The sequence below is a fragment of the Erpetoichthys calabaricus genome, chromosome 3 (genome assembly GCF_900747795.2).
Source record: "Erpetoichthys calabaricus chromosome 3, fErpCal1.3, whole genome shotgun sequence".
In the NCBI taxonomy this organism is placed as follows: domain Eukaryota; kingdom Metazoa; phylum Chordata; class Cladistia; order Polypteriformes; family Polypteridae; genus Erpetoichthys; species Erpetoichthys calabaricus.
Genome location: NC_041396.2, coordinates 11191928 through 11215426, shown reverse-complemented (window position 1 = coordinate 11215426; position 23499 = coordinate 11191928). Strand labels below are relative to the sequence as shown.

Here is a 23499-nt window from a genome sequence, read left to right as displayed (position 1 = left end):
AAAAGGACAAGCAAACGGTGATTGCATTCGCTACACTTTTGGCACGCAGACTTATTCTGTTAAATTGGAAGAATCCTAATTCTCCTCTGATAAGTCAGTGGGAAACCAATGTTTTATATTATTTGAAACTGGAAAAAATCAAATTCTCAGTTAGAGGATCTGTACAAAATTTTTTTCAAAACCTGGCAGGATCTGATCAATATTATTTTAGAATAAAAGGAATAACTATTACCGCATTTAATTCCCTTCTCCATCTCTTATTTACATATATATTTAATTTCTCCCTTTCTTTTGTTTATTGTTGTCTTATTAAAAAGCCCTAAGCAATTCTCCTTTGGCTAAGCTCTCCTTCTCAGGGGTGGGGTTTGATTTGTCTTCAATTTTGTTTGGTTATAAATTGATCTATTTGTATGGAATGATTACAATAAAAATGAATAAAAAAAAAAAGAAACTCAAATTCATGATATCCATGGATAATATTTTATCATTACCTCCGACTGAAATAAAGTAGATACCCTAATTGACTTAACACAGGGAATGTATGGCAACATGACAACATGTATGGTACTGGGAAACATTGAGTTTCAAAGTCTTTAAGACAAGGTGGATGGAAGCTGTTGGCCTCAAGTTTATCTGTGAAAATAACTTAACTGTGGAAATTAGTAAAATTAACAAAAGAAGCAAACGAATAACAGACTGCAGACAACCAAACTGCAGGTTGGTGCAGATGCTGGGGTGAGCTTAGGCCTTCAGGAACTCAAAGGAGAAGCAGTAGTTTGAAAAATGAATAACCTACAAAAATGCAAGGGAAGATCTAACACAACAGGACAGGAAGTATTAGAGACAACTATGCCACTCTGGTGTTACGTATGCTTTTTAAGGAAACACTGAAATTCCTGGGAGGACCATTCGGTCCGTGTTTTCTTGGTAATCTCCATTCTACTAATTGAGTACAGGCCTTGTACTGTGCACCCTGCTGCTGTGCCACTTAATAATGCACTGGGGGATAAGTGACTCCAATTAGTTTCAGCTGTGGAAAAAGGCCCAAGCTGTCCTTGATTATCACCATGTCTGAATAGACAGGGCAGAAAGCTGTAATTCTCACTGTAGGACAAACATTGACATGAATGTGGTTTTATGAAGAACCAAGAGGCCAAAGACCAGAAAAAAAAAATGTGCTTGCTGATATCTGTAGAAAGCCATGTACAAAGAAAAGCAATAAATACAAAAACAAAGTAAATAAATTACAGCACATTTAAGTTAGCATAGACAATTAAGACTGTGAAGTTGCAGTGCGTTAAGAGCGACTCTTACCTGCTCGTGTAGTCCCAGGAGCTGGCTGTATCGGACTTGACAGTGCAGCACACCATTCACATGAATGTTGTAGGCCTGAGGGGAGAGAAAAACAAAAAAGAATCACCATTAGTTCTCTAGCAGGCTGAGTGAGCCAGAAAAGGCAGACAGCGTAAAGCTTAGTCAAAACTGAAGTCAGTATTTCCAGGTGCGGACAAGGGGTATAAGCTAGCATGAGCAGAGGTTCATAAAAGGACAGGATGACTCACGGAAAGGATATACATGTGTTCCCCTGTATAAAACTGTGATTTTAACATTAAAATATTTCCAGGCAGGATTTGTGTATATGGAATGAAACAGCAAAATCATATCTCTTTGAAACACAAAATGTACATTGTTCCTCAAGAAACTGGGATGGAGTAAACGCACACAAAACATACAGTCAATAACTCTGTAGAGTAATATTCACTAAAAAGAAACTTTGCCTAAAATTAGCAGACTGTCATCATGGTGGCTCTGAGGCTAAGGATCTGTGCAGGTATCCAGAAGGTTGCCGGTTCGAATCCCCGTCACTGCCAAAAAGAGATCCTACTCTGCTGGGCCCTTGAGCAAGACCCTTAACCTGTAATTGCTCCAGGGGCGCTGTACAATGGCCGACCCTGTGCTCTGACCCCAAGGGGTATGCGAAAACTACCAAATTCCTAATACAAGAAATTGTATAAGACAAAATAAAGAACAAAAAAAAATGTTAATGTCAAGTTTAAAATCGGATGGAGAGATTTATTTTCGACTTACTGTATCCTTGAAATCACACACACATACATCAAAGCATAAACACCATTCTAAATGTGGTCCTGTTGTGTTCCATAATGCCTAAAAGTGTATAAATTAAATAAAAACTTAATAAAAACTCATTGACCCTTTCACAATCCTTTCCCATGCCAGATGAAGAATATTACATTTATATACTAGGGGGCTCTGACCCCTGCCTGCTTCGCTCGTCCACCCCCGGGTTTGGTTTCCCGGATATATAAATTTAAAGAGATTTTTAATATTCATGGGAATTGTTACATATGCATTATTTTCACTTTTACTTTTAAACTTCACTAAAAACAATATTTGGAATTAACTTTTCTTCAAGATCGCATTGAATTTTGATTCTGTGTTTGGACTTACATCATGACAACACAATGTATAACTGCCCGTGAGTGAATTTAGTTTCTTTATGTCTAATAAATTACCCGACTTTTTCGAATGTTTGTCCCTGCTCTTTCTTCTTCGCTTAGGGCTCGTTTATATGTATGCGCATGCATCATGGCTGCCACGTGTTCCCTGTATTCATTTGACGCATCCTCTGAGCAGGTCCTTAGAAATTAACGTGACACGTGCACAAGTTGCAGTACCAGCAAAAAGTCGGGGGGGTGGGGGGGGGTTTGTAGTGCAGTGTGATCAAGTTGGAATGTGACGTCAGAGTCTCGGTTTACTATCTACATGTGACAGAAAGCTTCTATGCGGATCCTAGTAGGATCGATGTGCACACTTCAATGTTTGATGAATGGTTTGATGTGGTGAAGCAAAATGCCGACATACAGATGCATTCATGGTGCTTTTATATTCAAGCGTTGCATATTCCCGATCGTAATGACACAGCACATTTTACAAGTCTCACATACTATTTTTTGTGCAGTCTTTTTTTCTGGGGATTCCTCCTGACCTGACAGCAGTGGCAAACAGCAATAGATCACCACACAGAACACATAAAATGTATGATATCCCAACTTTCTGCACATTTAGAATCTTTATATTTATACTTGATATCACTTTCATGATGAAATGCTTTAAAGTATGTATGTTACATTTTACACATAAATCGTTAATTTCGTTTAAATAATGAATACTGTTAATAATTACACACATGGGGGTGACACTGTGGCTGTCTTGCAGGGAGTCCCGTCGCTGGTATTCCCTGCCTGGAGTTTGCATGTTTTCCTGCTGGGTTTCCACAGTGGGCTCCGGTTTCCTTCCAAAGATATGCAGAACTGGCGACACTAAAATGACGTTAGTTTATGTGAGTGATTGTATTCACCTTGCGATGAGCTGATGCCACATCTAGGGATTGTTTCTGTCTTGTGCTCAATGCTTACTGTAATGGACATATCCCTGGAATGATGGATTTAATCATTAAGCTTCCTTTTCAGAGATATTGTGGTACGGTGTCATCGGAATTTAATGGGTGTTCCAGGCAATTCACAACACTGCGAAGCCGAACCTTTTCTTACAGTGATAATATCTCATACTGCCATCTGGTGGATTCTTCCAGATTTACATAAAGTACGCGCGCAAGTATAAACAGTAAAACGCTTGCGTAACGGTAGCCTCTGCTGGAGCATGCATCACGTCGCGTGAAGTATAAACCTGGCCTTAGTCGTTAACATGTCTAGAACGTATAACTTTATTGTCCTGATAAAATTTATAAGAGCTGGGAGCACAGGAAGTGCGTCCGACAAAAGCATTGACACAATTGAAAGGTTAGATGACTGTGGTCTTGTTTGAAAATGGCTGCAAGTAGGGAGTGACTTGAAAGAGTCTAATGGCAAAAGTCACCATCTCGCGGGACTTGCTTCCAAAGGTTGTAAGCATTCCGTGACTTGAAAGAATCTCATGTTAAAAGTCTCCATCTTGTGGGACTTCATTCCAAAAAGTCTCTCAAAAAGTCACGTCTCGTCCCAAGATTTTTTTTTTTATTATAATAGAGAGATATACTAGCTGTATAAGCCCATGCTGTAAAAAGCCTGGGGTCCTAGAAACTACTGAAATCGTCAGAAAAAAAATTGAAATGTAGAGATGCCAGGTAATTGAAAGGAACTACCCTGGGCGTCTCTTTCCTAAGTAGTTATATTTTGCCGACATACTTGCATCGCTTGTGCATTAGAAGCGGGAGGAAAAGTAAAAGGGATACCGTTTTGCCAATGTGCTCACCTCGCTTCTGTATTAACAGCTAAGTGAATGACTTTCTTTAGAGGTTTCTTTTTGCCGAGGTGCTGGCCTTGCTTCTGTATTAGCGGCTAGTAGAGTTTGTTTCCTCAGAGGTAGAGCCCTTACCCCGACTCCACCTCTCACTTCCGGGCCGGAGAGAAAGACACACACACTTCCACGCATACACATTTATATATAAGATAGGGCTGGGCAATATCTTGTGATTTTAGAATATACTGGGATATAAACAGAGCAGGATTTGGATTGAAGCAGTATAATTTAAAATGAGTTTAAATAAACTTTGGTTTTAATCTTGCAGTAAGCCTTTTTTCTTATCCCTCACTGCCTACTTCACTAATGTGCTCTGCTAGCAACCCCACACTCACTCACGCTTGCATGCGTGCAAACAACCGTCTCACAACATGGAGGGGCATGACACACAGTTACGACTGAAGACAATTTTTAGTATGTAAAAAAGAGAACAATGGATCGATTATTTAGAGGTGGCTTGGATTCCACCGGTAAGATGAGCAGCAGAATCAAATTATCTGCAGGGAATGCTGAAAGACGGTAGTGTCAAAAAATGGGAGCCCCACCAATGCTTTTCATCACTTAACACTAGAATCCCTGAAGCCTACAAAAAAAGTCGCAATCCCAAGCCAGTTTAAATTCCTTCGCACCTCTCCATTAGCGTCCTTGTTTTGCAAATGTGTCGATCAGCACAAGCAGCAAGCAGCCTGCTATTCCAAACCCTACCGATGCAGCTGAAGTTCCCCCAGCTAAAGGCTCTTCACCAGAGAGTGTGAGGTGCCTGGAGTTGTAGAGGGTAAATAATATATTGTTATTTGGATCACATGCATTCATGTGTGTTCTGTGCCTACAATGATCTAAGTAAATGTTGAATGGCAGGAAATTGGGGTGCACGTGTTCTGTAATACTTGTACCTTTTGTTAAAGTGTTTATTTGATAGTTGGACTTCAGTCTTCACACACTATACATTTCATGTCAACATTTTGTCATTTGTACTATAATAGGCAAAAACGTTCTGTTTCAGTTATGTTTTCAACATTTCTTGCCTCGCATTTCATGTTATCCAAACAGAAATACCTAAATAAATTCGTCACATCTTGAATGGCTTAGGCTTACAACTAAAAATTTTACTCACTTCATAAAAATATATATAAAACCAAACATTATATATAAAACCAAACATTATATATATATATATATATATATATATATATACATATATATAGATATATATATATATATATATACAGTGGCGTGAAAAACTATTTGCCCCCTTCCTGATTTCTTATTCTTTTGCATGTTTGTCACACAAAATGTTTCTGATCATCAAACACATTTAACCATTAGTCAAATATAACACAAGTAAACACAAAATGCAGTTTTTAAATGATGGTGTTTATTATTTAGGGAGAAAAAAAATCCAAACCTACATGGCCCTGTGTGAAAAAGTAATTGCCCCCTTGTTAAAAAATAACCTAACTGTGGTGTATCACACCTGAGTTCAATTTCCGTAGCCACCCCCAGGCCTGATTACTGCCACACCTGTTTCAATCAAGAAATCACTTAAATAGGAGCTGCCTGACACAGAGAAGTAGACCAAAAGCACCTCAAAAGCTAGACATCATGCCAAGATCCAAAGAAATATAGGAACAAATGAGAACAGAAGTAATTGAGATCTATCAGTCTGGTAAAGGTTATAAATCCATTTCTAAAGCTTTAAGACTCCAGCGAACCACAGTGAGAGCCATTATCCACAAATGGCAAAAACATGGAACAGTGGTGAACCTTCCCAGGAGTGGCCGGCCGACCAAAATTACCCCAAGAGCGCAGAGACGACTCATCCGAGAGGTCACAAAAGACCCCAGGACAACATCTAAAGAACTGCAGGCCTCACTTGCCTCAATTAAGGTCAGTGTTCACGACTCCACCATAAGAAAGAGACTGGGCAAAAACGGCCTGCATGGCAGATTTCCAAGACGCAAACCACTGTTAAGCAAAAAGAACATTAGGGCTCGTCTCAATTTTGCTAAGAAACATCTCAATGATTGCCAAGACTTTTGGGAAAATACCTTGTGGACTGATGAGTCAAAAGTTGAACTTTTTGGAAGGCAAATGTCCCGTTACATCTGGCGTAAAAGGAACACAGCATTTCAGAAAAAGAACATCATACCAACAGTAAAATTTGGTGGTGGTAGTGTGATGGTCTGGGGTTGTTTTGCTGCTTCAGGACCTGGAAGGCTTGCTGTGATAGATGGAACCATGAATTCTACTGTCTACCAAAAAATCCTGAAGGAGAATGTCCGGCCATCTGTTCGTCAACTCAAGCTGAAGCGATCTTGGGTGCTGCAACAGGATAATGACCCAAAACACACCAGCAAATCCACCTCTGAATAGCTGAAGAAAAACAAAATGAAGACTTTGGAGTGGCCTAGTCAAAGTCCTGACCTGAATCCAATTGAGATGCTATGGCATGACCTTAAAAAGGCGGTTCATGCTAGAAAACCCTCAAATAAAGCTGAATTACAACAATTTTGCAAAGATGAGTGGGCCAAAATTCCTCCAGAGCGCTGTAAAAGACTCACTGCAAGTTATCGCAAACGCTTGATTGCAGTTATTGCTGCTAAGGGTGGCCCAACCAGTTATTAGGTTCAGGGGGCAATTACTTTTTCACACAGGGCCATGTAGGTTTGGATTTTTTTTCCTCCCTAAATAATAAAAACCACCATTTACAAACTGCATTTTGTGTTTACTTGTGTTATATTTGACTAATGGTTAAATGTGTTTGATGATCAGAAACATTTTGTGTGACAAACATGCAAAAGAATAAGAAATCAGGAAGGGGGCAAATAGTTTTTCACACCACTGTGTATATATATATATATATATATATATATATATATATATATATATATATATATATATAAATATTTATATTGTTTATCACAATTCAGCCAAAATATGTTGATATGATTTTTTTTTGTCTGTATCACCCAGCCCAAATTAAAAAAATAAATATACATACACACACACACACACACACACACACACATACAGTATACATATACACAGTGGGTATAGAAAAGAATCCCCCCTTCAAAATATTCCCTTTTTTTTTGCTTTACAGCCTTAAATGAAAACACATGAACCAATATTTTTTCCAGCTTTATTTACTCAATGTAATCTATAACATCCAAGTAAAAGATATCACAGCTATAATTCAGAAGAATTTAAAAAAATAAAAAACAAGAAACCCTCATCTGAGTTCACCTCTGTTATATTACGTCTTAATTGGAAAACAAACAGTGTCAGATCGGGGTGAGTGTGAACACGTCTGAGAGAATAAAAAAAATAAACGCTAACCATTACAAGTACCATACATTTACACCAGCTTTTACAGACTCAAATCAAATGTATGCTTTTATTGTATAATAGTAGCAATAAGAGCAGCTCGCTACTCAAAATGTTTGTTTTGGGACGTGTGAAGGCTCGAACCGGCAACCTTTTGAATAGGAGTCAGCAGTTCTTACCGCTGTACTACCAAAGAAGTCACGACAACAAGCCACACTGACCCGATTTCTTTTTCGTCAGTTATAGTCTTGAATAAAAGAGCACTTGTTCTGTTATATTTGTACCTTTTGTGAAAGTGCTTATTTGATATTTGGACTTCAGTCTTCACACATTATACACTTCATGTCAAAATTTTGTTGTTAGTACTAAAACATGGAAAAAGTTTGTCTTTTAGGTATGTGTTCAACATTTCTTGCATTTCCTGTCATCCTACACTTACATAGATCTTTTTAGACACGGAACACGCATGAAATGCAGGTGTTCCAAATAACGACATATATTTTTTAGCCTATACAGCTCTAGGTACCCGACTCCCTGATAAACAAGGCTTGAGTTGGGAGAGCGATTTTTGCCGTTTCTGCGGCAGTGAGAGGATGGGATAGCAAGCCAATTGCTGCTTGGGCTTATCGACAAATTTACAAGACAAAAGACGCTGACGGAGAGGTGCAAGCGGATTTAAGGTTGGCCAGATTTACAAGTTTTTTCGTAAGCTTTGGTAATAATAATAATTCTTTGCATTTATATAGCGCTTTTCTCACTACTCAAAGCACTCAGCAATTGCAGGTTAAGGGCCTTGCTCAAGGGCCCAACAGTGCACTATTGGCATTTACAGGATTCGGACCGGCAACTTTACGATTCCCAGTGCAGATCCCTAGCCTCAGAGCCACCACTCCGCCAAGTGTTAACACAATTTCTGTCATGAAGGGTAACTCAATAGCGGTTGTATTATTTAGAAATGAAACATTTCCCAGCCAATCTGAGTACAATTTTCCAAAAGCCATAATTGAAAGTGTGGTCACATTCTCCATTGTTGTCTGGTTTAGTTCAGCAACGGTCTGCTCCAAAAATAAAATGACAGCGTGTCGTCTGCTGAGAAAATAATTGGTTATACTCTTCCTTCTGTTGCAGAGCTCTAGTGTCATTGACCATGGCAAAAGGATCACCATGGGCTTGTCTCACTAGGGTTCCAAAAAAAATCTCCTATGGCAAACAGTTTAGGTCTACTAAACTAAAACTAATAAGACACCTCAACAGTTTCTCAGCACCATAGCCCCCACAAACCAGTAATTTAGCCACTTTCCCCACTTACTAATGTGTTCTCTCATATACTGTATGAAGATGTGTGTATGTACAGTATATGACCAAGTATGTGTGAGCATGGGCATACACACAGTGCATTCATCACTTGGGCATCATTAATTACAATTGCACTATTCTCCAGCTGTTCTAATGTCAGTGCCCTCCATAATGTTTGCGACAAAGACACATTTTTCCTTGATTTTCCCTCTGTTCCACAATCTAAAAATTACAAATTAAACAATTCAGACGTGTTTAAACCGCGCACTGCAGACTTTCATTTAAGAGGATTTACATACATTTCGGTAACAGCATGTGGAAATGACAGCATCTTTTTTCTGCATGGTCTCACCCATTTTAGGGCGCCGTAACGTTTGGGTCACAGCAATGGCAGGTCTACCAAAGTCCATCACATTTAGGACTTTGTTGCATATCTCTCACATGCACATAAAATGACTGCTTGAAGTGTGTGATTCATAGACATTACCAGGTGCTGAGGATCTTCTCTGCTGATGCTCTATCAAGCCTCTAATACAGCCATCTTCTGCTCCTGCTTGTTTCAAGGTCTTTCCCCCTCAAGCTCTCTCTTAAGCATATGGAAGGCCAGCTCAACTGGATTTAAACGAGGAACTTCGAAAAACTTCTGTGTTCCCTCAGCATGATGTCTGCATCATTATCTTGTTGTAGGATCAAGTGCCATCCAATGTGTTTGGAGGCATTTATTGGAGCGTGAGCAGTTCAGGTGTTTCCGTTCACTTCACAATTCATTGTGCTACTGCCATCAGTAGTTCCATCATCATCATCTTTGTGTTGGTCTGTGTGTCCGTTCAGTTGCTATGACTTTGTTCATTCCAAAAGATGGTGCATCCCATTTTTAGTAGTAAAATGCTTTCCATTTCTCACTCCAATAGATAGTGCATCACACACATGATCACTGCTTTTACAAGTCTTGTATAACAGAGATATAGGCATTGCATTTGTCAATCCAACAGATGGTGCATCACAAAACATTAACATTGCTTTTATAAATCCTTTGCCAAATGTAACATAACAGGAACATTCATTACAGGGTGCACTGCAAACGTTAACACGGAGGTAGAATTTCATTACTTAGATTTCAACCCATCTTAGTGTAGCATATTGACGGTATGGCGGACAGCCGGGTCCCAAGCCTGGCAGGGACGCCCCTGCTGCATCTGTTCCGGGGGAGCAATAATGGGCAGCTCAATACCTCCCCCGGGACACTTGGTGGCAGCCTCCTTGGCGGACGGTGATCCCCAACCTGTTGCACGGCTCCATGGGAGATGGAGTCCTCCACAGCCTGGTTGGGGGCTCGGATGGCTGCTAGGGGGAGCTGCATGGAATCTTCAGCCCCACCTGCAAGTGCAATTAAGACCAGGTGGTCAAGCACCTGGAACACTTCCGGGTGGACTATAAAAAAGGTCCAGCCACCACCACTCAGGGAGCCAGGGTTGGGAGGAGGAGAACTAAGCTTGAGGAGAAGTGGTGGGAGAGGAGAAAGAATTGTTGGATTGTTGCTGTGTTGGACTTGTGCTTTGTGGGACTGTGTATTGCCTGAGGGTCACGGGGAAGACGTGAGCCCACGGGTGAAGAAAAATAACATTTTGTTGGTTTTATACGTGCCTCTGTGTCCTTCTGTGTCAGGTCAGGCGCCTATATAGCACCTTGTTACAACGGGTAGCACAGTTAACGGATAGTAATAAAACGCACTGCATTTGTCATTCCAACAGATGGTGGCACAAACATTTTTAGTAATAAAATGCATCGCAGGTGCCACTCTAAAAAAGATGGTGCATCTGAAACATTAACTTTTATTAATTACATACCAAATGGCATATAACAGAGACATAAGCGTTGCATTTGTCATTCTGACAAGATGGTGCATCACAAACATCAACACTACCTTTACACGCATTTGCATATGCATTACAAGGTGCACTGCAAATATCCACACTGTGGTCTGCTTTGATTATTTAGATTTCAACTTGTCTTAGTCAGGTAGCACAGCTAGTTAGCTAAGAAAGCCATTCGGGTTTTAAAGGAAAACAAATCAAATAAATAATTTAATTAATTAATTAACATAGACTATGGGGAGCCACTTCAACCACTACTAATAAACAGCAGCCATTTTGCGCCAGTACACTCACTACACATTAGCTGTTAGGTGGTGAAGGGGTGAAAAGACACTTAGCCAGTTAGAAACAGGAGATGATTAGGGGGCCAGAATGACTAGGCTGAGGTGGGCAATTTAGCCTGAACATCGGGATACCCCCTACTCTTTAAAAAAGGAGGCCCAATGATCTTTAATGACCACAGAGAGTTAGGACCTCTGTTTTATGTCTCATCTGAAGGACGGTGCTATTTTTACAGCACAGTGTCCCTATCACAGTGCTGGGCCATTGGGATCCACATTCAGACCTCAGGGTGAGTGCCCCATGCTGGTCTCACCAACACCTCTTCCAGCAGCAATTCAAGATTTTCCTGGTTGGTCTCCCGTCCAAGTACTAGACAGACCAGAACATGCTTAGCTTCAGATGGATGACCCACAAAAAAATCACTGCAACACTTCACTAATTAGAGCTTTACGGAAGAATGGCCATACAGAAGCCTCTGCTTGGTAAAAGATACATAAAAGTCATCTTGGAGGACACCTAAAGGACTCTCAGACTATTAAGAAACAAGAGTCTTAGGTCTAATGAAACCAACATTGAAGTGAGTGTCACGTCTAGAAGAAACCAGGCACTGCTCATCACCTGTGCAATACCATTCCAGTGGTGAAGCATCTTGCTGTGAGACAGGAGAATAGTGAGGGTTGAGGGAAAACTGAATGGAGCAAACTACAGTGACATCGTTAAAGATCTCTCTGCACTTCAGATGTACCTTTGAAAAGGATAATAACCCTTGGCCCAAAGCAAAGGCAACACAGGAGTGGCTTTGGGACAACTCTGGGAATGTTCAGATCTGAATCTAATCAAACATCTCAGGAAAGACTTGGAACATAAGCTGTCCACTGTCGGTCTCCATCCAAACTGACAGAGACTGAGAAGATCTGCAGAGAATAATGGCAGAAACATCACAAAACCAGGTGTGTGAAGCTTGTTTTGTCAAACCCAGAAGACCCCAGGCTGGATTTCACTGTCAAAGGTGCTTCAAACTAAGTGAAATGGTCTGAATACCTTATGTTAATGTAGAAAGTTAAGTTTTATTTTAAAATACATTTCTAAAAAACTTTCCTAAAATCCTGTTCTCGCTTTCACACTCTGGGCTACATACAGAGTGTTAATTGATGAGGGAAAAAAATAAGAATTGAAATGATTTTAGCAGAAGGTGGCAACATAACAAAACGTGTAAAAGTGTGAAGGGGTCTGAAATCTTTCTGAAGGCGCTGAATGCTTCGCAAGACACAACCTGCAAAAATGGAGCTGCCATGTAAGAAAAGTGCTGCCTTCCATCACTCTAATGTACTCGCGCTAAAGTAGTACAGAGAGACGAGGAATCCACATAGGTAATGACACCCCTGCCCTCACACATGTGATGTACAGTCAATAAACCCTAAGATAAGGGTCACTGGCAAGGAGGATGTAAGGTATAATGTTCAAATATGTTCCCCTAAGCTAAAGTGCACCTCTGCTCCTTTCATAAATCTGTTGACTGTACACCTGGAAAACATTTTGTGGAATTGCAGAGGGAGCCTCAGCTGAAAGTCGAAATAAACTCTCTGAGGCAAGGGGGAAAAGTTGGGGGGGGGGGGACAGTCAAAGAACGAAGTGTCCACAGACTTAACAGACAATGCTAGATGTGTTAATTCCGCTGCTCTGTGTTTGTTCCCAGGTCATCCTGGAAAAGCACAAAATGGTAACGAAGGTACATTACCACGATGTAGCATCCAGTACTGTGCAAATCTAACAGGGTCACTTAAGGGCACTCATTAAGACAGAACTGAAAAAGTAGCACGCACACACACACACACACACACACACACACACACACACACGGGAAACTGGAACAAACTGGAACTGAAGCAGAAATGTGAACTCCGAATAAGGTATTGCGACAAATTAAATAACCAAACATAAGAAATGTACTGAACCGTCCACACTACGCTTTCTAACTTACAGTGGGTATAGAAAAGAATCCCCCGTCTTCAAAATACTTCCATTTTTTTTGCTTTTCAGCCTTAAATGAAAACACACAAACCAATATTTTTTCCAGCTTTACTTACTCAATGCAATCTCTAACATCCAAGTGAAAGTTATCGCAGCTACAGTTGAGAAAAATTTTAAAAAATCAAAAACAAGAAATCCTGAGATGAATAAAGGTTCACCCCCCCAAGCCCCCAACTCACTCAGGTGTCAGTGCCCACCATTTCCATTGCGGTTACTGGCTTCCTCACAGGTGGCGCAGTGGTAGTGCTGCTACTTTGCAGTAAGGAGACTGTGGAAGATTGTGGGTTCACTTCCCGGTTCCTCACTGTGTGGATAGCGCTTTGAGTACTGAGAAAAGCGCTATATAAATGTAATGAATTACTATTATTATTATTCTTCCACCTGTTACCAGTTGTAATCCGTGCGATTAGTGAAGCTGTTCCTGGATCATTCATTCCCTTGCTTCATAGTGCAACTGACAGCAAACAACTGACTATGGGTGGCAAGCCACTTTCAAAAGGTCTCGGGGATGGAGTTGTGGGCAGACATAAGGCAGGAGATGGATACTAAAAAATCTCAAAGGCTTTACCAATCCCAAGGAGCTCAGTAAAGTCCACTATAAAGAAGTGGTAAGTGTTTGGTACTACTAGGATCCTCCAAACTGGATGGAGGCGCAAGGAGGAAACTGGTAAGAGAGGACCCCAAGAGGCCAATGGACACTTTGAAGGAGTTACAGGATTTAATGGCAAAGAGTGGTCATTGTGTACATGTGACAACAATTGCACAAGCGCTCCATAATTATGGCTTGTTCGGGAGGGTCGCACTTCTCAAGAAAGGCCACATTAAGGCTCGTTTGAGCTTTGCCAGAATGCACCTTCAAGATTCTGATGCCAAGTGGAAAAAGGTCTTATGGGTAGATGAGACCAAAATCAAACTATTTGGCCTCAATACCAAACAGTACAGCAATGCAGCTCACCATCCACAACACACCACACCTACAATAAAGCATAGAGGTGGCAACATCCTGCTGTGGGGGGCCTGGGGCTCACATTAAGGTAGAAGGAAAAATGGATGGGGCAAAATACTGTCAAATTCTTGAGGAAAACCTGCTACCTGCTCGGCAAATGTCCGGGTGCCCCCTGGCAGTGGCCACAGGCCCAAACAGGGTTGCGCTTATATTTTCTAAACTCGTGACCCTGCTGCAAGCCAGGGGGGCTTCCCTCTAGCAGTCCAGGGAAGATAGTGTCCAAAATAAGCTCTCTCTCTCTCTCCCCTGGTCCTTCCATTATTGAGGCATCCCATCAATATGTGTGTGTGTGTGTGTGTGTGGGTGTCTGGCTGGAATACAAATCCACACCACTGAACTAATATCTGCCAAAATTTCCACACCTCCCTGATTGGATCAGGAGAAAACTATGTTCAAACCCAAAATTTTGACCTGGGGGTAAGCCTGGAAGTTTTTTTTTTTCCTTCTTTTTATTAGAGTTTGAATGGCAGCGCCACCTGGTGGCAAATGAAACACCAGAACAGACAGAAGCTAGACTAGGCGACAATCAGACCTTAAAGAGCTTAATATTACTGTTCTGTGCAATACCAGGTTCTACTTCTAGTTTTTAATAAATTTGCTAATGTTTCTAAAACCCTTTTTTTTTTTTTTTTAAATATAAACTTTGTCATTCGGGATATTAAATGTTACTTAATAAGGGGAAAAAGGCTGCAACACAACAAAATGCAAAAACGTGAAGAGGTCTGAATACCTTCTGAAGGCAGTTTATGTGCCAAAGGCTTGCAACCACTGCTCCGAAGTCCAAAAGCATTTCGCTTCACAACACTCCAGTATGTGCTTGGCATTGTGCATGTTTGTGGATGACTGCTTGGCCATGAAGAATCCTGGTCGAACAGTTCTTGTGTGGACATCCCTTTCCGAGGCAGTTTGGAACATGGTAGTGAGCGTGGCAACCAGGGACAGATGATTGCTACGTGTTACGTGCTTTAGCTCATGTCATAGTCCCAATTCTGTGAGCTTGTGAGGCTTACCACTTCATAGTTGTGCAACTGCCGCTCTTGGATGTTTCCATTTCACAATAGCACTTATAATTAAGCTGGGCAGCGATAGCAGGGCAGAAACCTGAAGTTCTAATTTACTGGAAAAGATGGCATCCTAAGACAGTACCAGGTCACTGAGCTCTTTAGGATGGCAAACGCTGGCAGAACAGTGGGTCAATGGAAATTGCACAGGAAGGTCTTTAATTTTATAAACCTGGATGAGGGGCGCATAGACAGTGGTATACTGGAAATTCAAGCCTAGCGGTCTAGTTCTGTGAATCTGCACACTAACTAATGTGGTGCATTTTATAATATAATTTGTGATTAATAACTGAGTGAAAAGCACATGGGGGAGCTGGGGGATTCTTGGGACGTAAGCCAGAATTTCTTCATTTCACGTAAGCAATCATACATCCAAAAGTTACTGAACAGTACAAAGCTGAACTTGCTTTTAATAGGATTAGAGGCTTATGTGGCAGAAATGCCATTTGTTAAACTACTTTCCAAAACAAATAGTATTCAGGAGTTTTCAGAAAGCCATTTGTATGAAGAGATGACCTTAAATTAAAGCAGGAAAAAAACGACAAAGGGAAGACAAAAGCTGCTCATGAGAAATGGATAATTATAAGAAGCTTCTTAAATGTGCCAATTACTTTCCTGAGGCATCTTTAGAAAACCACAGACAGAAACGGAATACAAGAACAAAAGCTGGCATCAAACACAAACATACAGTATGCAGTGGGGCCACCGCAGAACTTGTTTGGTGTGGCAGCCCCTGACATTTCTATTAGTGTCTTTTGTGTAGAGTCATCCCTAGGAAGCCCATATCCTCTCTGCAACTCCTTTAGAAATCTACTTGATAGTTACATCAGGTGTTCATCAAATATATGTCAATTTCCAAAAATATAGTCACCCCTACCATTTATATGAACCAGTAGATGTCTACTTATAAATATATCACTGACTGGACTTCAGGAGACTAAACTACATTGGTGACCATCCCATCAGCATCAACGGTGAGAGGGTTGAGACAGTTCAGTGTTTCAGATTCTTGGGAGTCCACATCAGTCAGGACTCCACAGGGGCTTCAGTTTCTGGCTGCACCTCTGAGAACCGGAAGGCCCTCCAGCATATCATCAAAACAGTTGAGAGGATTACTATAAGAGATGCCCCTTTGATCTCTGCTTTTACATCCCGGCTGAAGACTCACTACTTCAGTTCAGCACACCCTGACTAGAGCTGCTTATTAACTGTACAGACTGCTTATTAGTCATTAGCACTAAAACATAAGTAACATGATAGTTAGAACTGGATACTAACCCTCACCTATTCTGTTTTTCTTCTTCTCGGTACTCAAATGTCTCACCTGTCAAGTTGTTATGCCTGCCTACGGTAAAGTCATCCCTGATGGAGGATCGCAGGAATCGTGGGAAGAAGGGGTCCTTTCATCGGATTGGCTGGCCCAGCGCTGTTTCAGCCATGGAATGGACAAATGGGGGAGGCAGCTTGATAGATGAGGTCTCCAGGACTCTAAATATATCCAAATCTTCTTATGTGATATCATCTACTATTAAATTCTGCTCCGTACTTCTAAAATTTTTATTTTTATACTGTATTGAGGATTTGTTCTGTTCTGTGTATTGTATTGTATTGTATTGACCCCCTTCTTTTGACACCCACTGCACGCCCAACCTACCTGGAAAGGGGTCTCTCTTTGAACTACCTTTCCCAAGGTTTCTTCCATTCTTCCCTACAAGGGAGTTTTTTCTTGTCTTCTTAGAGTCAAGGCTGGGGGGCTGTCAAGAGGCAGGGCCTGTTAAAGCCCATTGCGGCACTTCTTGTGTGATTTTGGGCTATACAAAAATAAACTGTATTGTATTGTATTGTACTGGAACTCAGCTACCATCGCTGGAACATATCTTCAGTACCCGCTGGAGCAGAAAAGCAAAGAACATCAGTAGAGATCCAATCCACCCCGGTCATAGACCTTTCACCCCTTTGCCCTCTGGCTGGCGCTTCAGATCCCTGCATGCCTGCACTACCAGAGTGAAGCACAGCTTTAAACCCAAAGCAATCAGCCTACTAAATGCACAGCAATCTCTGCCCCTTCCTATAATACAACCACCACTGACTGAAGTGAACGTCTGCTTCATCCACACATAGTTACGTGCTCCATACACGTGGCAATCACGAGCATTACATTGACTGCAACCCTCATTGTCACTTCATTTATTATTTATTTATGCTTACATACATATTTATAGCGTATTTATTCCATGTAACTATCTGCACTGCGTACCAGCACCTTACTTTGACGCTATGAATATCTGGAATTGCTAATAGCTGTGGTTCTCATAGTTTAATATTTACTTTTAAATTTGTGCTCCACGTACCTTAATGTCTACTCTTATATACTTTACATATACACTATATTATTATATTATATTATATTACTAGGGGGCTCCACCCCCTGCTCGCTTCGCTCGCCCACCCCCAGGTTTGGCTTACCGAATATACAATTTAAAGAGATTGTTAGTTTCATGGGAATTGTTACATATGCATTATTTTCACTTTTATTTTAAAACTATTATAAAAACAATACTTTATTTCCGGCCCCGGGCGTGGTTACATCTTTTTCTCGCAGGACATATAATGCTGCTTGCGTTGTGAAGGGGGTGCGGCTGAACGCACGCTAAGGAGATGCCTTCGGAACATCTGATGTCTTTCTGCTGCTGGTGACCCATCTAGTTTCTTAATGAGAAGCCAATTCTTGCAGTTAATTAAAGCGGTTATTCAATATCATGATTTGTTTCTGCTCTCATTCTACCACAGCAAACTGCTGATGTTCTGTTTTTTCTAAGACCACCGTCAAGATGTTTTGGTGACCTGAGCAGACCAACATGACCGAGACCTTCACCTTTCTTTATTTTTGGGTTAGCTGGTCATGTGGCGGCTTGTTTTGTGTCTCATTGTTTGGCTGCTCATTAAGGAAAAAGAAACAACTAAGGGGTCTGAGTCACGTCAATTAAAACTAAGGCAAAACAAGTTAACCAGCAACAAAAATGGCTCACTAATTAAGAAGATGGTTAGAATGAAAACCTGCAGCCTTTTACGGCCCACTAGGACCGGAGTTGGACACCCCTGGTTTAATCAAACTTCAACTGAAAATGAAAAAATGGACGTATAAACCAGCGGTTCTCAATCTGTGGGGCGTGCCCCCCTACAAAAAAAAGGGACGCGAATGTTGCCATATGTGGCGTAATTTCGCTATTCGTATGGGAAATCTTAAACTTGTAGTGGTGTATCGGCAGCAAAACATATAAGAATAAATTTTATTAGGGTTTCAAAAAATCGTTAGGCGGATGCGATTAAAACTAATGAAAACTCGGGTCGCAAATACTTAAAGGTTGAGAAACGCTGGTATAAACTATGGTCATGACTTAATAACAATCCGACTAACGACACTGCGCTTTGACAACGGAGCTTCCCTAGACATACAATAAATGAAATCTACTAGTGTCGAGGCACCATCGTAAGTGGTCTTATTACAGCATTAATGTTGTTAATAATGTAGTACTTTATTTCACTAAATTATTATTCATTTATGTGATGCATGTATTATGCTAATGTTAGGTTAAGTTACGTCAGGTGTGATGCATACTTGACAGGTTATCATGTCCCTGCATGCTGCTGGTGTGCGACAAGGTTTACGTCAACACACTTAATGACAAAATTGACCAATGACGAACCGTATGGCGTCATTAAGTGAGACACGACTGTATGGTGCTGTATCTTGATGGAGTGACACATGGATGAAATAGTCAACCAGCATCTGTGCCTCCCTAAAGCTACATCCAAACTACCATGTTGTCATTTAAAAATATTTTTAAACTAAAATAATCCCCGTCCATGCCAGTGTTTTCACATCATTTATGAAAATGATGAAAAAAGATTGTTATGCCACTGGCAAAGGGATTTCTTGCAAAAACTGTAACAACTCGTATATTAACTCTTTCAGGGCTGATGACAACTTTTGTCAAAAGGAGGAGTTGACAAAGGTAATCAACTGTAGACTATGACAAAAACCCACCATTATGTTTTTACTTGGAGTCTCGTTGCTAGAAGGAAAATTAGTTTTGTTGGTTTTGACTGAGATTTCCTGCACTCCCAAGAGTAGCAAGGCACAAACAATGGCAAAAATGGCCCTGACACCTGGCAAGAGATCAAAGCAGATACATAAAGCAGAAAATTCTCGGGACGATGTTCTGCCTATTCTCTCTGAACTGGACTGGACTATGACTTGTTGGACTCTGATTTTGATAAAAGCGATCAAAGACAAATGTGATGTTCCAGCTTCAGCTGATTGATCTCCAACTATTTGTTGTGCTGAACAGGTTCAAGTAGCTGACATGCCTACGGCATCATTCGCCTGGGCGGACTGCCACTTAACAATGATAAGAGGTAGAAACCAGATTGCAATAAACGACAAGCCTGCCGCACATTCTTAGAACACTGGCCGCCTCATCATGCAACAACATACGTGTTTTGTTGAGTTCTGTGGGAACCCATTGCTTTTCAGAAAACTATATGTTTTGGAAAAAATATTCAGCCCTCAAAGAGTTAATTGCCTTCTGCACATGCAAGCTGCATTCAGATTGTACAAAATACAAATCAGGTAAGCAACACAACAAGCACCACTGAAAGCTAAACCTCTGTGTTGGAATATACAGTAGTTTTCTTCCAGGAAAGATGATCATTCAGGGAAAGAGACATGGTAATGAGCAGGACACAATCATGAAAAAGCCACATAATAAGCACAAGCTAATGGGTGCATGATTAGAGTCTGCATTTTCAAAACTCTACAATTTCTGCCATTCACACTAAAATGAGCAGCTGCAGTTCTCAGACATATGCAGCTCTGAGGTGTGTTTTCAAAAGTCTCAGATTTTGGAGGTTAGGTTGGATGAAAGATGAAAATGGAGACTAATGTCTATGTTTTTTTTAAACAAACACATAGTAGTGGGGATGTAGCCCAAGAGTAAACATGTCAGTCATGCTTTCAATACAGTGATTGTCTCATCCCACTGAGGGCAAATCAAAGTTCAAATTCAAGGGTTTAACTTTACCAAAAAACAAACAAACAAAACAAAAAAAAAGAAATGTCAGTATTTACTCCTCCAGAAAATGTAATGTGGAGGATCTGCCAGCATTCGACACATTCTCAGACAACATTCATTCCAGGTAGCGATCATATTTCACATGGACAACTTTATACTCCCTTTTGGTGGCATTCCCAGACCGTGCCATTAAACTCCTTCAACCACATCAAACACAGCTGCCTTTCTGGTCTACAGACTTCCATCCCTGTAGCAAACTTGGCTTCCATTCATGTATTCATTTCCTCCTATTGGCTAAAAGATACAGCCTGCATTACAGGTAAATCTCTCTAGTATAAAAAAAAAATCTTGTAAGGAGACGAGACGTGATTTTCTCAGAGAGACACTTATATATCCCATTCTGCGAGACAAGTTCACGCCTGGTGCTGGGCAAAGAGTAGAGGATAAAGTAGAACGTCATAAAGAATTAAAAAAATGTTGGCGCGTACACATGCAGTGCAGGTTACAGATAATGGAAGTACGAAAAATCGAAAGTATCAAAAAAAGGATAGTAAAGATCACATTAGCGCAAACAAACAGAAAATTACTCGCCGTGTCCACGAGAATTTAAAAGATTTGTTGTTTGGTGAAAGTGAAATCCCGCGAGAGAAATCTGTTTCTTATTTGTGTCAATCCTATTGTCAGACACATTTCTTGTAGAGAGAAAGAAACGATATTCACTCACGGGCAGTTATACGTTGCATTGCCACGATGTAATTCCAAAATGGAATCAAAATTCAATGTGATATTGATGAAAAGGTAAAAGCTAAAAGAGATTGAATATATGGTCATCGGTGATGTGACAGAAGTGTGCTGCACGAGATGCAGATCACGTGCCACAGCAGCAGCAACAGCAAGCCAGCAGCTGATCGAGCAAAGAGGAGGTTAAAAAAAAAAAAACTGTTTCCCATTGTATCACATAAGAAAGATCACATTAGCACAAACAAACGGAAATTATTACTCGGTGAAATAACAGAATAGCAAAAAGAGATCAAATATATTGTTTGGATTTAAACTTTAAGTCGGAAACTTGTAGATCGTCTAATTCGTGTTGCCATCAGGGAAAAGTAGTGTTTCCTCCCAATGAAGAGCCGTATCCGCGAGTATTAACTCTTTCAGGGCGGATGTCGACTTTTGTCGGCAGGGAGGGGTTGAGAGCAGTAAGCAACTGCAAATGGTGACAAAACCCACCGTTAGGTTTTAGTTTGACTCTCTTTGCTACAAGGAAAGTTAGCTTGATTGGTTTGACCAAGATTCCTTGCGCTTGTGGGAGCAGTGAAGAGTGAACAACGACAAAAATGGCATCAACATCTGGCGAGAGATCGAAGTGAACGCACAAAGCAAACTACTCCAAGAATGACGTTTTCTATATTATCGCTGAATTGGACTCTGAACTGTCGCGAGTGATCTGGAGATCGAGTTCGAAAATTAAAGTGAGGTACCGGCATCTGTTGATCGTTCTCTAGCCAATCGTGGTTGCGAACACGTTTGTGTAGATGAAGACCGCCACTCATAATGACATGTGGTACAAACTAGGTTGCGTTGTGCTGTGACTGGTACTGCCGTCCCCACCCCTATTATGCGAAGACAGCTTGGAAGCCATCCTTCCACGCGTTCCTGCCAGCCGTCATGCCGCCCATGAGTGTCTTGAGCCACAAGACACTGAAGTGGTGGCCACAACACCCAGCAACTGATAATTTAGGTTGATTTAAGTGCGAGACCCTTGCTTTGGGTGATTTTCATAAAACTGTGTTTTTTGGAAAAAATATTCAGCCCTCAAAGAGTTAAAAGGTTTGTTGTTTGGTGAAAGTGAAATCCACAAACGTGAGTGGCAGAGACGTGAGGTGGCTGGCGCGTAGCGCAGGCTAGGGGGGTTGGCGAGCGAAGCCCCCTAGTATTCCAAAAATATTGTGAAAAACATTAATCATTGGCTCCTGAGCATTACCACCTATGGGTGCCAGGACTGCGCTGCCACCAGGTCTCCACCTGTTTCCCCCACCCCCCCCATAGGATTAATGGTGCAATTTACCATTTAACAAAAATACTGTATACAAAGCAATCTTTAGTATTTTTACTATTGACTACAGATTTTGTTTCCTACAACCCCAATCCATAAAATAAAGAAACTACATAAAATAAAAATGAAATAAAAAATATACAATTAATTTTTCATTCGACACTTCCAATAACATGAGCACAATTTCTGCTCCTGCAAAGGATTCTGCCTTTAAAAGAAACTTCATTCTACAGTCCAAATATCACAACAACATAAAAATAGGAAAAGGGAATTTAGATTGCCATGCTCTTCCTACTCTACCATTGTGCAGTCGTGCACATTTTACTAAATGGGCTTTTCACAAATTTAAAAAATTGTGCAGAGCTCTCAAGATGTGACCATGCATACCTCCAAGGCACTATTAAATTACATGTGCCAGCCAGGAATCTAAAGGTCTGCTTCCACTGGCAATGTTAAAGCTGAGGTCAGGCCCCACATCAGTGAAAAAAAGAAAAGCCGACGCGGCACAAATGAACCCATTTCCAGTTTTTGAAAAGGTCTTTTCAAATTGTATGTAACACCCCGAGTCTGACAGCTCTGCCCTGGGCTGTTTACGCTATGAAATTCTTTAGCTATTGAAGCACTTTATTGTATCTAGTGATTATCTGAACTAATCATTTAACTTGTGATGTGAAAAAGTGTTGCTTTTTCTACAAGCTTTTATAACACTTGTCACATGATACACCTAAACGAACGTGGACTTATGAAGAGCTGAGAACTGCAATTTGCTGGGCACTCGTATGGCTACCTTGTTTGTTTTTAATCATTTACTTTTCTTCAAGTGTTCCAAAAGAAATTAAAAAGGAAGGAAAACTAGTAACACAGAAGTAGCCTGACCTATTTACAGTACATCAGGTTTCAGGAGGCTGACAGATAACAAAAGATTTTTGTGTTTCTGAACGCTGCTATTTATCTGATTTCCATAAGCTAAATAAAAAAAAAAAAAATCTCTCTGGTCAAGCACCTGTTTTTTTGCAGATCTGCTCTCCTACTGCCTATGACACTACTTGGTCACTTATTAAATGTGTCTGTGGTTATCTGGGTGAAGAAAAAGTTCCTAATGTTTGCGCTGAAAAGTCAAGCAAAATGACACCTTTTATTGGCTAACTTAGAAGATTACAATATGCAAGCT

At 40.7% G+C, this 23499-nt stretch overlaps 1 protein-coding gene across 3 annotated transcripts in view; it reads right to left on the bottom strand.

Annotated features, from left to right (window-relative positions):
• The window catches only part of snx17 (sorting nexin 17), a 186716-nt gene that overhangs the window by 94983 nt on the left and 68234 nt on the right, over nt 1–23499 (bottom strand). For all 3 annotated transcript variants that reach the window (XM_028796362.2, XM_028796364.2, XM_028796363.2), the window contains exon 2: nt 1315–1389. In XM_028796362.2, coding sequence (XP_028652195.2) covers nt 1315–1389 — 75 coding nt within the window. The remainder of the gene's footprint in view (nt 1–1314; nt 1390–23499) is intronic.